The sequence below is a fragment of the Nanorana parkeri genome, unplaced genomic scaffold (assembly GCF_000935625.1).
Source record: "Nanorana parkeri isolate BGI_ZX_2015 unplaced genomic scaffold, ASM93562v1 scaffold97, whole genome shotgun sequence".
Lineage (NCBI taxonomy): Eukaryota > Metazoa > Chordata > Amphibia > Anura > Dicroglossidae > Nanorana > Nanorana parkeri.
In genome coordinates, this window is record NW_017306365.1 from 1,763,027 (window position 1) to 1,778,559 (window position 15,533).

General features: G+C 42.6%; 1 protein-coding gene across 1 annotated transcript in view; it reads right to left on the bottom strand.

Annotated features, from left to right (window-relative positions):
* The window catches only part of HERC1 (HECT and RLD domain containing E3 ubiquitin protein ligase family member 1), an 88,105-nt gene extending 76,742 nt beyond the window's left edge, over positions 1-11,363 (bottom strand). Inside the window, exons 1-10 of the mRNA XM_018552779.1 lie at positions 11,270-11,363; positions 9,092-10,050; positions 6,759-6,854; positions 4,494-4,688; positions 3,288-3,599; positions 3,080-3,176; positions 1,431-1,574; positions 1,223-1,350; positions 958-1,102; positions 186-357 (exon numbers count right to left, since the gene is read on the bottom strand). Of these exons, the coding sequence (XP_018408281.1) occupies positions 186-357; positions 958-1,102; positions 1,223-1,350; positions 1,431-1,574; positions 3,080-3,176; positions 3,288-3,599; positions 4,494-4,688; positions 6,759-6,854; positions 9,092-10,027 (2,225 nt within the window). The 5' untranslated portion in view covers positions 10,028-10,050; positions 11,270-11,363. The remainder of the gene's footprint in view (positions 1-185; positions 358-957; positions 1,103-1,222; positions 1,351-1,430; positions 1,575-3,079; positions 3,177-3,287; positions 3,600-4,493; positions 4,689-6,758; positions 6,855-9,091; positions 10,051-11,269) is intronic.
* Positions 11,364-15,533: the final 4,170 nt, after the last annotated feature.

Genomic DNA, 15,533 nt, shown 5'->3' on the forward strand with positions numbered 1-15,533 from the left:
GTTACCACCTTTTCTATCACGTGTGCTCCCTTTTAGATTGTAAGCTCTCACGAGCAGGTCCCTCCTAACCATCTTGTATTGTGTTGTAACTGTAAAGTGTCCCTTCATGTTGTAAAGCGCTGCACAAACTGTTGGCACTATATAAATCCTGTAAAATATTATTATTATAAACCATTAATGTTTACCTGTCTCTGGGCAGCGCTGTCCATGCCAAGCTGTGTGAGGTGCCCGCTGAAATCTGCTGTATAGCCACACCATCCAGTCCACTGACTTTTTTTGGCTTAGTGATGGGGCCAGTTGAATTGCCTTGACCACACTGTCCCATGGAATTATTTCCCCATGCGTAAACCTCATTGTCTGGTTAAAAAAAGAAGCATACTGTACACATCACATATACGCAGATACAGAGAAGTAACACATCTTGAACTGGTAGTAAACATATGTGGCAAATAACTAGTTCCCCATACAAACAAGATGTCACGACTGTACATGTCATATGAGTGAAACCTTGCTGTATTCTAAGTGAATACCGTGTTCATATAGGAAAGCAAAGTTGGCTGTTCTGAGACCAACAGGAAATGAGTGTGGGGTCACCAGACGCTTACCACAAGTTACTCGAGTGTATTTTCACATCTGAAGACATTAACCACTTCAAGACCAGGTGTTTAGACCCCCTTCCTGGCCAGGCCATTTTTCAGTATTCAGCGCTGCGATACTTTGACTGACGTTTATTCCGTCATGCAACGCTGTACTGAAAAAAGGGGGGGTGTCTGAGCAGACGTCTAGAGACGCCCGCTCAGATCGAGAGAGCTCCTGGCCGGCCGTTTTTTTACTACGGCCGGCCCGGAGGTAGTTAGAGAATAATTTATCTTCTAAATACAGAACTCTAACAATTCATACATCTGGCACAAGAGGATTATACTATGAATCCCAACTGTTAGTAAATGGACTGCATACCATGTGATAGTGCAAGACAGTGGCTGTCCCCTATTGAAATGTCCACTATTCTGGTAGCAGCCAGCTCTTCAATTAGCTTAGGGCGCAAGGCAGTTGCTTCTGAAGATCCGCATCCCAGACAGGCTCCACAGCCCCAAGCATAGACCTTAATACAAGATGGCAGAAAGCTGGGAATTAATTACACCAGCAGGTTGTATACTAACAAGTATAATTAGGAAATTGAGAAGAAGTCAACAACATCTAAGACCACAGTGTACAGCCATACCTGTCCTGTAGATGTCAAAGCCAGAGATGACTGACTCCCTGCACACACCTTCCGGGTGAACATTCCCTGTAGTGCTTCCACCACCTTTGGTTTATATACCCTGTTAGTGTCTCCATGGCCCAACTTTCCTGAGAAAGAGGTTCCTATTTAGTACACATCACACACAAAACGCACTCTAATGTTACTTGCAGTGAAGTGGTATACCTACCATTATCTCCTCCGCCAAAAGACCACACAGTCCGTCCATCTTTAGATAAAGCAATAGTATGAGAGCTCCCACATGAAACCTCACCCACATTACTGATATCCTTCACCAGAGTAGGGATGTTTCTGCTATTACTATCTCCATGACCTGAAAGTAAAGTCAAACGACAATCAAAGCATAAATGCATACACTTTTTTTTTAATGATAGACATGACATATAAATGTTCAAGTACAATTGCCAAGTGTATAATGCATAACGAAAAGACGAATCTCTAGTTAACTGAATTCAGATAATCCTAAGGCAGGCGTAGGCAACCTCATAACTCCAGCTCTTGTTGAACTACAAGTCCCATGAGGTATTCCAAGACTAACAGCCACCGGCATTACTCCCATAACATGAGATTTGTAGTTTCAGCACAACTGGGGTGCTGAGGTTGCCTAACCCTGCCCTAAGGACAATACTGATTAGTAGGGTTGCACAGATACCAAGTACAGTACTCGGTAGAAGTACGAGTACATGTACCAAAACTTTTGAGCTCCAAGACTAGACTAGAGAAAAATTAAAAAAATTAGGAGGCGGCTGTAATTTGTAAGGAGCACACTGAGCTTCTGGGGTTTGTACATCTCCGTTTTAATGTACGATTTTGTTTTTATAAATATAAATAAAGGGATGCACAGATACCAGTTTTGCAAGTACGAGTACTGGTACTTGCCGAGTACTTACAAGTACTGATAAATTTTTGTTTATTGTCATGTGACAGTTTTTCTAAAACAATATCGACTAATGATTTCAGGACAGTGGTGGAGTGCCAGAGCCAGGCCCCAGCTGCAACCGCTGCAACCCTGGTAGTTCTCATGAAAATGCCAAGTATCTGCACTGGTACTCGAAAAGTATCTGTGCATCCCTACTGATTAGTGTTTAAAGTTTGCATTTTGCAAATTAAAAATGAAAGAAGACAAGAGAAAAAAAATGGAACCATAATGGGATCAAGTTAAAAGTAGATATTGAAAGCAATCCTTAAAAGAGAATTGGTTATGAAGGTCTAGATAGAAGATTTGGAAAACAGCAAAGACTTTTATCCCCCCACACCAAGTAAAAAGTTAAGATGTTCTAGAAGAATAATTACCAGCAGTCCCCAACCCCTACCACTACTCAGCTGACCAGAACTTTCTACAATGGCATCAGGGAGCAAGGGACTTATGGCCGTCCTTTGGGGACTTCTCCTTTTAAAAATGCTAGTGGTCTGCCTGTTATGCTGATCCAATGGCTTTCGTACTTTAGGAGTCATTGACCTAGACCAAAAAAACTTCACTGCAAAAGTGTTATGGGGCAGTGACTTAGAAAGTACTAAACTCAAAGGAATAGTATGACTGCCAGGCAACTAGCATCTTCAAATGCACTATGGCAACCTCATATTTCTCTCAGCACATGCTTCATTTAAGCTGAAAGTGCAAAGCCTATTTGACTCCATGATGTACATTTGCTTTAAAATTGATACCAAGCCTACAATACACATCAAAATATACTTATTAAACATATGCTGTGCCCGCTAATGCTTGCATTTTCCTTACATACCATTGTAATAGTATTCTTCGAATATATACACTTCTGATTCAGGGAATCCAATTACTTTTACTATTCAAGAAATTACCTAATCGTCCAAAATCTCCCTCTCCCCATGTGTAGAGCTCTCCATCTTCTGTGACAGCAGCACTGTGTCTATAACCAGCGGAGACACACACCACAACCTTAGATGACAGAAAGCATGTGATATGTCATCAGGGTTCCAAAGTAATGAGGAAACTAAATGTTACTGCAAAGCGGACATTTCTCAGCGACTCTGGAGGCCAGATCTTTACCTTTCCTTGCAGTGTCCCCTGAATCAGCTTTGGATATTTTTGGGTGGAGCTATTTCCATGACCCAATTTGCCATAGTCGCCGTCTCCCCAGCTGAAAACTTCTCCTTCTGTGGTGAAAGCCAGCGTGTGGCCATCAGATCCTTTAGAAGAAGAAACCTTTTTGATGGAACGGTGAGGCTCAAAGGTTAGTTTCTTCAGGGTAGACTGGTTGTTTGAGTCTCCGAGACCCAACCTTCCATAGCTGCCTTTCCCACAGGCTCTTACAGAGCCATCCGTAGATATAACAAAAGTACAGTACTGTCCAGCTTCGATCTGTATGGAAAACAAACGTGTCTAAATATTACATGCCTCTGGAAAAGATAAACCAACAAAATGTGATACACGTCATAAAAAGTAAAAAGAATAATAAAATCAATACTAGCAAAATCCACTTCCCTAAACTAGCTCAGCAGCAAATACAGGGGACATTTATTTTGAAATCTACTTCTATTCTGACTTCAACTGCTACATTAAAGTGTATGTACAGCCAAAATGTTTAGCTTTTTTAGTTTAGATAGAAAAAGGAAGGAGTTAAAACATATCAGGTTACTCTTTGCCGCCTGTGTACTGTTGGGGAGATTTCCCTTTACTTCCTGTCCCAGAGACATTTCTCACAGTGAGAGGAATTCCCCACTTAGACAGTTGTCGCCAGAACAGATGTACCCATTGGAAGGTTCCCCTGAACGCTTGTCCTGGTGACAACTCTAACATTATGCATTTCCCCTCATTTTCAGTCAATTTTCACCTGTTCAAAAATGTCACAATCGCTCCACACACGTTTTACCTATACATACACGCTTTCTACAGACTAGCTCCTACCTTCACTATCTTTTTTGTCATTTTAGTCTACCTGGACTGTACATGAGACAGAACAAGATGAAACGAGTGGTTTCAGGGCAGAATTGTTAAAACAGGAACCAAGTGCATGAACAAGGGCACCAAGGGAAAGCGTGAATCACACAATACAATGAATGCAGTAAAGGAGCAGGAGTATGTTCAAGTAAACTTTCATTTAGCTTAGTAAATGAGGAAAAACAGGATTGAAAATTCAATTTGCAATGAATAGCAACTTTTAATAAAAAAAAAAAAAAAAAGGACAAACAGCATGCACCCAGACACAAGTACATAAAAATGTGTAAGCACAATAAGGAAACGGCTGTCACTCACTGTCTGCGCATCTGAAAAGCAAGGGGCCAACTTTGGCTGCAGGATTTTTTCTTGGGTCCCTTCCACTAGTTGGTGGCTGCTGTTACTTCCCCATACGTATACTTCACATGTCTCTGATACCACTGGACTCTCTCCAGTCTGGATACTGTCTGGGCTAGCACAGGTCCTTGAATAATCAGAAGCCATCTGGCATACCTGGGAGGGAAAACTCAGTGTTACAAAACATGATAGAGGCTGGATAAGGAAATCTGAGATTGCTGACAGATAAAAATAAATAAAATGTAAAATAAAAAATAAAGCGATTAGGACTTTGAATTGTGCATTCATAATGGTATAAAAATGGGGGTACAATAGAGTGATACAAATGCTGTGGTCCTCTGCCAAATCCTTAGTATCCATAGTAGGCACAGGCATCCTTATGTCACACTAAATTTACGTGGCGCTGCCAGTGGCAAAATTCTCACATTTCTTAAAAAGAGGACACCCACAAACAAACACTCTTTGGGGGGAAATAAAATGCTAGTAGGTGGGATTTCTACTGCAGAAGGCCTACACTATATCTATGCCAAACCCCAAAAGGACCATGCATAGACGCAATCAAGATTGACAAAGACACCAAACTCAAAAGGAGAGCAGGCGAAGATGTCAGTGGCAGCAATGGGTCTAGCTTTTGTCACATCGCTGGAGCGGAGGTAGTTTCAGTACTGTGGACTTCTAGGGCTGCAGCTAACAATTATTTTCATAATCGATTAGTTGGCCAATTATTTTTTCGATTAAATCTGATTAAAAAAAATAAAAACCATCCTTAATTTAAAATAAAATACACAAATGGAGTATTAAAAAGTTTACTTCAGAATAAAGCTGCATGCGCAATTTTTTTGCAATTTCACAGCGTTGCAGTACCGCACGTTCCATTGTGAGTCACACTGTGAGCAGGAGGCGAGCTCGGGATGCCACGGAAATGAATGGCACCGCAACGCACCTCCCTCACCAGAATTTGTCAGGCTGAAAACCAAAAATGACTTGGTTTGTTGTTTTTTTAAATAATTGGGGAGGACAACTTTATTTTATTTATTTTGTTATGGTTTTTTTAAATTATTTTTAAAATTATTAAAAATTTTTTTGTTGTTCTTTACTGTTAGGGGCTTTGGAGAAATATCAGGAGTGTAAACACACGCCTGATATTTCCCTATTGAAAAAGAGAGTCCTCTCTTTTCCTGCAGCCCCAGCAGCTAAATGAACAAGAGGCACTCAGTAAAGAGGCTTCTTGTTCATTCATAAATCAAGGAGAAAGAAAACAGATACTATGTCCCCAATAATGAATGAACAGGAAGTTATGAAGTGCATCTGAATACTATGACCTCAATTATTTACAAACATCATAGTGATCAATACTGATCACTGTGATGTTTGAATATTACAGGGAATGATCAGCAAATATTTCACTTATATTTGTGGGGGGAAAGGGGGCTTGGGGAGGTTTGGTGGAGCTCTCCTCACCAATGGGCACCGGCTCCAACCGCGGAAGAGAAAAGTAAGGGATCCAGACCAGCTAAATTGATAATGAGAATAATTGACAATGATTCTCATTATCGATGAAACAGTTGGTTGCAGCTCTAGCTCAGACAATTCAAGCTTTATATTGTTGTGAAGGCATTAAAAGGGAACTGTCAACATACTTCTGAAGTAGCAGACAGGGCTGCCATCTTCATTCTTCCCTTATTGCTTGGTTAGCCAATGATCGTCAACAAGTATGAACATTATTAGGTTATGGGAACCAGCTTGTTCCATATAAGTGACCTGCTAGGTATTGAAGCAAGTATAAAAAGGTAATATAGCCCTGGAGCTTGCACGTTCTACAGCTATGGAAAGATACTATTTGCCGTTGACAATGGGCAGCTCACTGTTCAGCTGCAGTGCTAACTTATCAGTGAGCAGCCCTGGAGCGGAAAAAAAAAACCCCGTGGATCAACCACCTGTTATTGCCCCTTGGTCACCCGTGTGAACGAGGCCTTAAGACTAAAAGAGACCCGTATATTGCCTAAAAATAAGATCAAAAAGGTTTGAAACCAATTAATGTGACCTATTCTTAGATAAGAATTATATAAATGCTTTCGTAAAAAAAAATATTTTGCAAAAACAAAACTATTAAAAAGGAAGATTTTAATTGCTAATCCTTTATAAAAGCAGAACAGAAAGTAACGAGTTCATAACATGCAGTAGACGCATAAAATATGACAATAGGATCATTTACAGACTCTCTACCTCTTCGAAGAGACATAGTGCTGCCTCATAGAGAGAGCATAGACCATCTGATGTTCTGGTGGGCTCCCTCCATTGACTCCGGTCAGCTGATGAACCCTGTAAAAGGAAGCATGTAGGTTTGCTAATTCAGGAGCACACAATTCGATAAAATAAAACACACTGATGGTCAACCTAAGCTTCTAACACTGGAAACCTGTGTGACCCATTAGCCCAACACAGATGCACCTTCGCTGAGCAAGTAAACCTAAAACAAACTATAAGGGCAATCCTTTCAGGCAGAACTTTTCTCACTACCAAAAAAAAAAAGAACTTTATGATTGAGGCATGTAATAAGTAACAGATATCATAATTTGCATCATCTCTGTTCATGCCAGGATAACTACCCTGTTTCCCCGAAAATAAGACCTACCCCGAAAGTAAGACCTAGTACTATTTTTCAAGATTCCTGTAATATAAGGCCTACCCCGAAAATAAGACCTAGTTTGGTGGTAGCGTGTGAGGGGGAACTTGCAGGAGAGATTGCATCAGCCTGCAGGGACATACTGTATTAAGGGGATGACAGGGGACTCCCTCCAGACTTCACCAACTGCGGTCCCCCTGAAGGCACTGCTTAATGTAATGGTACTGTACTATAATGTGTACCGGTAAATGGTACCGTGCTTTACCGCGCTGTCCACTGTCTGATGTCCCCACTGCTGCACCGCTGGTACCACTGTCCCTGGTGGCAAAGGAAGCCGGCGCGGCGGCGGAGGGAGCAGAGCCGCATTAGCCGATACTTCCTCTATAGCGCCGGTTACTGTGACAGGCGGAGAGATACCAGATAACTTTGGATTGTTGTACATTTTGTTGCACATTAAAAAAAATAATAAGACATCCCCTGAAAATAAGACCTAGTGTGTTTTTGGGGGGCAAAAAAAATATAAGACAGTGTCTTATTTTCGGGGAAACACGGTACAGTAAGCACAGCATCAACACTCTTCATTAGGCCAGCTTTTCTGGTTTAGATTATAAGTACTCTTCTTGGTAAGCGTGTCCTTGGAAGGCTCCGGCCTCACAAATTCAGTACATCCTTAGGATCGAAAACCATTTACAGTCAATAATATTAAAAAATGAAAATATTTATTGAGTACATATCATTCAAAGCCAAAATTGTAATTTGTGGACTATGAAGTCGCTATTAGTAAACGGAGCTAACTGGGAAGAGAAATTTTAAAACGTTAACTGTAGATTAAATTTTACCTAACACATCAATAAATTGCTAGAATAAACAACCTCATTTTATTGCATTTTCATGGGAGAAAAGCAGAACACCTTTAGCAATATAGCTGAGACTAGTTCTACCTTTGTACTATATGAATAATGATTGGGCATCTTACACACACCCCTCAGTCTCACACCATACGTTCTGAACAATTTAGCTTGAACTTCCCTTTTTTTCACAGGCAAATCTATTCCTGCACCACTCTGAAGCAGTTTTACAATCTCTTTAAATACCAATAGCGTTGATTTTAAATCTCTCAAATTGTATAGAGACCCTCTCATTGCATATAAAGACAGTGCCTTTCTTCCCTTACCACCTATCTCAATGGTTTCATCTTTTTGACTACATGCATGTTCACATACACACAAGTTAAACAAATGCATATCAAAAGTAGCCATGTCCTCACTGGCTTGGGTTTAGTTGTTCAATTCCCTGTTACTGACAAAAGCTTTCTATTGCTTTACAACATCTACAGTCTATAGCAGTCAGAACATATTACTTTAGCACTGCACAGGAACCCAAACTGCCCTGTAATCTGTATATTAAATGATGATCTTGGTAAGAGGTAATGGATGAGCCATAGGAAAAAAAAAAAAATCATTGCCTTTCTGACATTAATAAGGAGTAGGTGCAAGATCATGCAGCCTTGTACAGTTTCCCCGTGGGACCCAAATTTGTTTAGGCCAATGTAGTAACCTTGCTTTTATACGGAACTTGCTGTTGATTAATAAAAAAGTAAAATTTTCCTAAGAAGAAATGTCATCCTCCTGTGGCCACTTCACATAGAATTTTTTCACAACTTCAATGTACCGGATGTCATTTATACTGATGCTCACTTCCTACTTCCAGCAGTCGCTAAATTTCAAAAGGGCTCATGTAGCCACTACATATGGTATTTCCACCCCAATACAAATACACCCTTTAAAATTACTTTTCCTTGGAAACCTGGAGAACATGACCGATTTGTGTTAGTTAAAGGAAACATATGAAACATCTGTCTTTACCATTGTTTTTTATGCATTAGCTACACCATAAAGACAAACTATTAATAGAAATTTGTCTTCAAACTTACCAAAGACCTCCTCATCTGTTGAAGGATGCTAATGAAGCAGTCACAGCCGATCATGCCTTCTTGTGCTGTCAGCATCTTGTTCTTGTCGGTTTCATTAACCAGAGCAGAAGCAGCCAAAGCCATTTCAATCCACTCCAGGAGGTAGCGGAGAGAGCCACGCTGAGAGGCAAGGCCCAAGAGGAGCTCTGAGGCCAAACGTCTTCCCAGTGTGTCTGCACCAGAATTGGGAACTGTAACGCCCTTCAGGAAGGTAGTGACCTGTGCCAGACAGTCCAGTCCCATAGGGGGTATTTTGCTCTCATTAGCAAGGGAAAGAGGGGGCAGAGAGTTCACCACATCAATGGCTGTTCGTATTACATCATTACACAGGCTCAGACCAGGTCCAGCAGTCGGCAGCATCCAACTCTGTCTCAGTAAGGCAAAGAGAAGACTCAGACCAGTCCTGACCCCCATTTCAATAAGGGCATCAGTACTGGAACGTGGTCTCTCACTAACAGACAGTGTGTCCGCAGAGCCTGAGCTATTTTCAGGTGAGTGCTGCTGTTGTTTAACTTTCCCTTTGTCATGATACTTATTGGAAAGAGCATAAAAAACCCTTTGGAGAACTAGCAACCTCTTCCTCAAAGCACCAGCAAACGGAGAGTCAGAACACACCACCTTGGCCAGAGCCAGCTGGCTGCCGAGTAAAGCATCAAGGTAGTGGTCCTGTTCATCGCATGACAAGGATTCCCTCTCAAAATCAGGCAGCTGGGGTCCCTTGAGGCACAAGACCTGCTGTGGCAGTGGGACCACCTCTTTGTTGCTGACCAGCTTGGCATAGAGGACAGAGACACCTTCCCGGGTAGCAATTGATTCACTATCTTCTGTTATCCAGGAGCTGTTCAGGTGCTCAAGCCATTTTATCTTCACAGGGGGCATTATGCCAGCCATCGCCATTTATTCTACTGCCATGGGTCCTGCTGTAAGTAGAAAAAAAATAATCAACTGATAATGGATTCATATAATTAAAATGTCAATAATGAAAGAAACACTGAAGTATACGGATAAAGGAATATGCTTTATTATGTTATCACAAAACAACAACCATGATTAGTTGATTCACCTCTCATCAGAGAGACAATAGTGTAAATTAGATTGTAAAATGTATGGCCAGCCTAAAAGAAGAGTGACTTGATCTGGTGGGGGTAAGAGAAGGCAGACAGCGATGTAAGGGTGGAGGGGTAGGGAGAGAGTCCACGGGAGAGCACTGTCTGGGAGGTAGATGTCTGATCAAAAGTTGTGTAATGTCATTTAGCTATTTAACAGATTTCCTACCCATCTTACAGTGGTTGCTTGTTCTGCAGAGTAAGGGAGGGGGTGTGTTAGATCAGGACTATTACCAAGAGCACTGGATCTAATTTTAGGGCTTAATGGACTGCACAGTCATAGTCAAGACACACTGCACATCTGCTGGAAAGTGGAGGTAAGAATGTACAGATGGGTTTAGCAGAATCTCTACTTAAAAGGTATATCTATTTAACTGACTGCAGTTTAGTTTACCGTAGGTATGTACACTATTTTCTATTTAACTCTTACAACATCTTTTTTTAAAAGGAGAACCTAGGGGGTTAAGGCTTTTCCCCATAGTTCTCTTTAGGGTAACGGGAGGACACAAATTAGCGTCCTCCCGTCACCCTAGGCTCCGTATACCGCGAGGTGTAGCTCGCGGTATACTGAGACGCCGCAGTATACCGCGAGCTGCTGCTCGCGGTATACTGAGACGCCGCAGCTGAAGCGGATCCCGACAATTGTGCCGGGATCCGCCCAGCTGCGTGACTGACAGCTGGCTCTGCCTATCTAGAGGCAGAGCCAGCTGTACCCGCCCCCTCCCCCGTCCGTTCCGCCAGTCAGCGCTGGCGGATCGGAGAGGGGAGGGGGGAATCCAGCCCCTCCCCTGTCACGGCAGAGAGCCGTGACAGGATCGAGAGGTGAGCGAACGCCGGTATGTGTTCGCTCACCTCCCGATCTACTGAGCCGACCTGTGACAGTCTCATTGTCACAGGTCGGCTAGAACTATGAGGTGAGTGAAAAGCACTCAACTCATAGTTCTCCTTTAAATTAGAGACACTACTTGCAAAGGCCAATGACACACAAAAAAACTAATCTAGGCATACAGGATTATCTAAATGTTTGACTTACACACTACAATGTTGTCCGTATCCTTCCCACAAAACTCAGCAAAGATGGAGCAGGGATGCTGTAGCTTCCATAATCTTCCAAGAAATTGCGTCGTTAGCATGTAATGTTTTTGTCTGAGAAAAGAAAAGACAAAACTTCAAGACCAAACAGGAAACAATATATGAAAAAGGGGAACAAAAAGGAAAGGTGATTAAAGTATTATTGGTCATAAAAAAAATAGGAAGCTACTATTAACTGAAAAAGCTGGTTGCCAAGCTGCTGCCCCGAATTACTGGCTTCAGTAAGTTACTGACTCAGAACAAATATGCAGATGTATAAAAGACAACTATAGTACAGAACTACTATTTTTAGAAGGAGCTCAGCAATGGCAGCCTCCTTGTTTCACTCATGACAACTTTCCTTGATGCCGCTGCAGTTTCCTAGGTCCCTTGTCCCAGTGGTCCTTGCAGTTAAAGCAACCCAGTCACTATGTTTAAAAAAATTCAATGAGTTACCCACGTGCTTGGCACTTCGGAGTGTGTTGGTTAGCGCTTCCCCTGCCAGACACTGTGGTTTCTCTCCCATTGGTCCCTATATCACTACAGGACACAGTACTGACTGGCTCCTAAGAAAATAAATCATCCTGCTGACTCCTGAATTGGACAGACTGGCTCCTAAAGTCTATATTCATTTTTCTAGCTTCTCTGCTAGTTGTGTACGGCCATTGGTAGACCTCTAGGAGAGCATGCTGGGCCGCTCTGGGTGATTAAGCACACTGTTAAAGAACCACTCCCACCCTTGACCTTTGTTCAGAGACGATGGAGTTGAATCAGGAAGACATTAGGGAAGGTAATAAAGTTGCAGGAACCAAATTATTGACCAGTATTGACACAAGAGCATATTATACTTTTGAACGTTTCACAGCTGTGAGTATTGCAGGAGGTCATTGAGTTTCTTTTCATAGATATTTAAGTGCAATAGGACTGTGTACTTTCTTATATGATAGAAAGCATTGAACAAACATTGAATATAATGTAATCTCCGACAGGTGGAAACAAAGATTGCATAACATTTCTTTCCATGGGCTTAAAGGGATATTAAAAGCAGTAGATACATGCAAAAACATTAAAAAAAAAGAAAAAAAAAAAAAGTTACCTCTGTCTCCGCTTGCTCCCGGCTGTAAAATCCAGCTTCGAGCGGCCGTTACAAGCCCCCTATGTGATTGCATATTGGTGGTGACACTGGGGGTCCAGTGTCTTTAAATAAGCTATTGAATAGCTTTAAATAAGCTATTGAAATACAGATCACACTTCTATAGCTTATTGCTGGGCTTCAGGAGCCCAGCACTGACAGCTCAGGGACCAGAAGTGATGCAATCCAAGTTGTTCCCGGTCCCATAGTACAGGGAGGAGATTGTGAATGGAACTTCGCCGCTCTCCTCCCTAGCTGCTGTTCTCGGGCCCGTAGGATGGGCAGGGGAGCCTGGAAATCACGGCTGAGGTGCAGGCACTTTACCAGCCCATAGAAGCAATCTGGCAGCAGCTGAGCCAGAATCGCTTCTATTGTAAAGCCGATAAACGGGTTTACAATTGTAAACAGAGTCCCGACAGCTTTTTTTTAAATGGGCCTGCTGCCAATGATGTACTAAGTATGTCAATGGTCGCTATAGGGTTAAATTATAAAAACAGAATGGGAAAATAAAAACGTGGCTTCCAAAGCAGTCTGAAACTATTTGGATAGCTTAAGGCCCATTCACCCTTTGGCGCCCTGCTGTGATGCATTAAAGCACTATGTCCCATGTTAACATGTATTAGGACAGCCTATTCAACACCAAAAGTTCCAAAAACTGTACGTTAGGGCTGCAACAACTAATCGACATAATCGATTATAATCGATTATTGAAAAAGTTGTCAACTTTTTCAATAATCGATTAATCGGCTTCCGATCAGTTGGCCCTGTTCACGGGTCCACAAACGCTGCACGCCGCACCTCCTCCCCAACTCACGCTCACCGCTGCCAGATCCGCCCGCATCCATGCTCTACACGCGCACCTCCTTCCCGCCTCACACTCACCGCCCGCCCACATCCACGATTGGCACAGGGACGCGGGGAGATGTAGTAAGGAGGAGCAGGTGTGGGGTGATGACAGCCGCCAATAGACAGGTCAGATCTCAGAAAACGTGCATAATTTTTTTTCACCACAGCATGCCAAGATGTGTTATGCGTCATTGTGCTCTGCAGCGAATGGGTGTTCCCTTGAGGTTTGCTCACACTAGCCCGCATGCTAAAATGCTGAGTTTAAGGCCTGGTTCACAGCGCTGTAAAAAGCTCAACATGTGAAAACCAATAATTGCCTATAGACATGGTTCCCACCTGGGCGTTTTACAGCGCGTAGGAACACGCTGAAAAACGCCCTACGCCCAAAGAAGTACAGGAGCTTCTTTGTGGCATATTTGCCACGCGTATCCATTAGGATACAGCCGGATAGCCCTCGGAAATGCACATTTGTCGCGCGCTTCTTTTACCGCAAATCGCAGTAAAAAAGCGCGGCAAACACGCATATTCCATACGCCCAGGTGTGAACCCAGCCTTAGCGTGCAGGCTAGTGGGTTTAGTGAGGTCTGGTAGGGGGAAGGGCGGTGTGATGCGTTGTTTCAGGGCATCACACGGATTTCTTTTTTTTTTTTTTTACTTTATTTAGAGTGTACAAAGTGCACACTCCATTCATTGTGGTGTGCTGGACTTGGTGACCTGCAGTGTGATTCAGTGTGCTGCGAAAAAATGCAGCATGTCAAGAAACAAGACAATTAAGGTATACACAGATGTAGACTATACATTCACAGAAACAGAAAAGCAAAAGTCTTCCATGTTTAGAAACAGCTGAGTACGTTAAACTGAAGTAGACACCTAATTGTGAATCTTTCCTGCTGGTCCCATTAAGGCCAATTCACACCATATATGTGTTGGCCCCAATGCAAGACAAGGCAATTTGCACTGTCAAGGATAGGCACAGTTCACACCACTGTGTTGTGATGGCAATGTGGTGCTGTAAAAAAGTATGGCATGCTGTACTTCTTTTCAGCACAGCAGGACACGCCTCGCACCCTGCTGTGCCAGAACTAAATGAAATGTCACTTGTGACATGGCATCTGCGTTTAGTATCAGGGCATTTTCACGAGTACTCATGAAAATGCATCCCAAGTCTAAAATTATTTTTTTATGGACAGGCTTAAAGGAGAACTATGGGGTTAAGTCTTTTCCCCATAGTTCTCCTTAGGGTAACGGGAGGACACAAACTAGCGTCCTCCCGTCACCCTCGGCTCAGTATACTGAGACGCCGCAGCTGAAGTGGATCCCGACAATTATGTCTGGATCCACCCAGCTGCGTGAGTGACAGCTGGCTCTGCCTATCTAGAGGCAGAGCCAGCTGTACCCGCCCCCTCCCCTGTCCGTTCCGCCAGTCAGCGCTGGAGGATCGGAGCGAGGAGGGGGGATCCAGCCCCTCCCCTGTCACGGCAGAGAGCAGCGACAGGATCAAGTGGCGAGCGAACAACCGGTATGTGTTCGCTCACCTCCTGATCTACTAAGCCGATCTGCGACAGTCTCATTGTCACAGGTTGGCTAGAACTATGAGGTGAGTGAAAAGCACTCACCTCATAGTTCTTTAAATATAAAAGAGCATATTTGCCCCTTATGTAGCTAAACATACTGGGAGGAGACAAAAACGGGAGAAGACAGAATCTGGAGCGGTTGCCAATAGTAACCAATCAACTTATTTTATTAATTTTCAAAGTTTAACTGAACGAACTGAAGAATCTGATTGGTGACTCTTATGCCTCGGAGTTAGAGAGACGAGGTCACTTGAGGTCTGACTCCATGCCAATAACACTTCAGTCTCCTGAGTGTGCAGTATTAAAAAAAGATCTCAGTATTATTGCATGCTCCAGAGTCATCCTCAGTAAAACTAAAAGAAGGGGCAAATATAGATCCATTATTAGGTAAATAAAACCATTAAAAGACTAAATATATAGATACTTGCACAAGTTTACAAGTATACTTAAAAAGGAAAAATTTAAAAAATCACCATGTGTTTTTTGTCATATGTATCTCATGTGTGTGCTGTAGGCTCAACAGGAAGTGAGAGTATATATTTCCAATGTAGAGGTGGCCAAAGACTAGTAGATTTTCAAAAGAACTTTCAACAGTGTATGGGCACCTTTACTCTACCCAAACCGTTTTTTCGTTTGCGAAAAGGTTGGAACCCCAGTATGCTTTTGACTGTTGT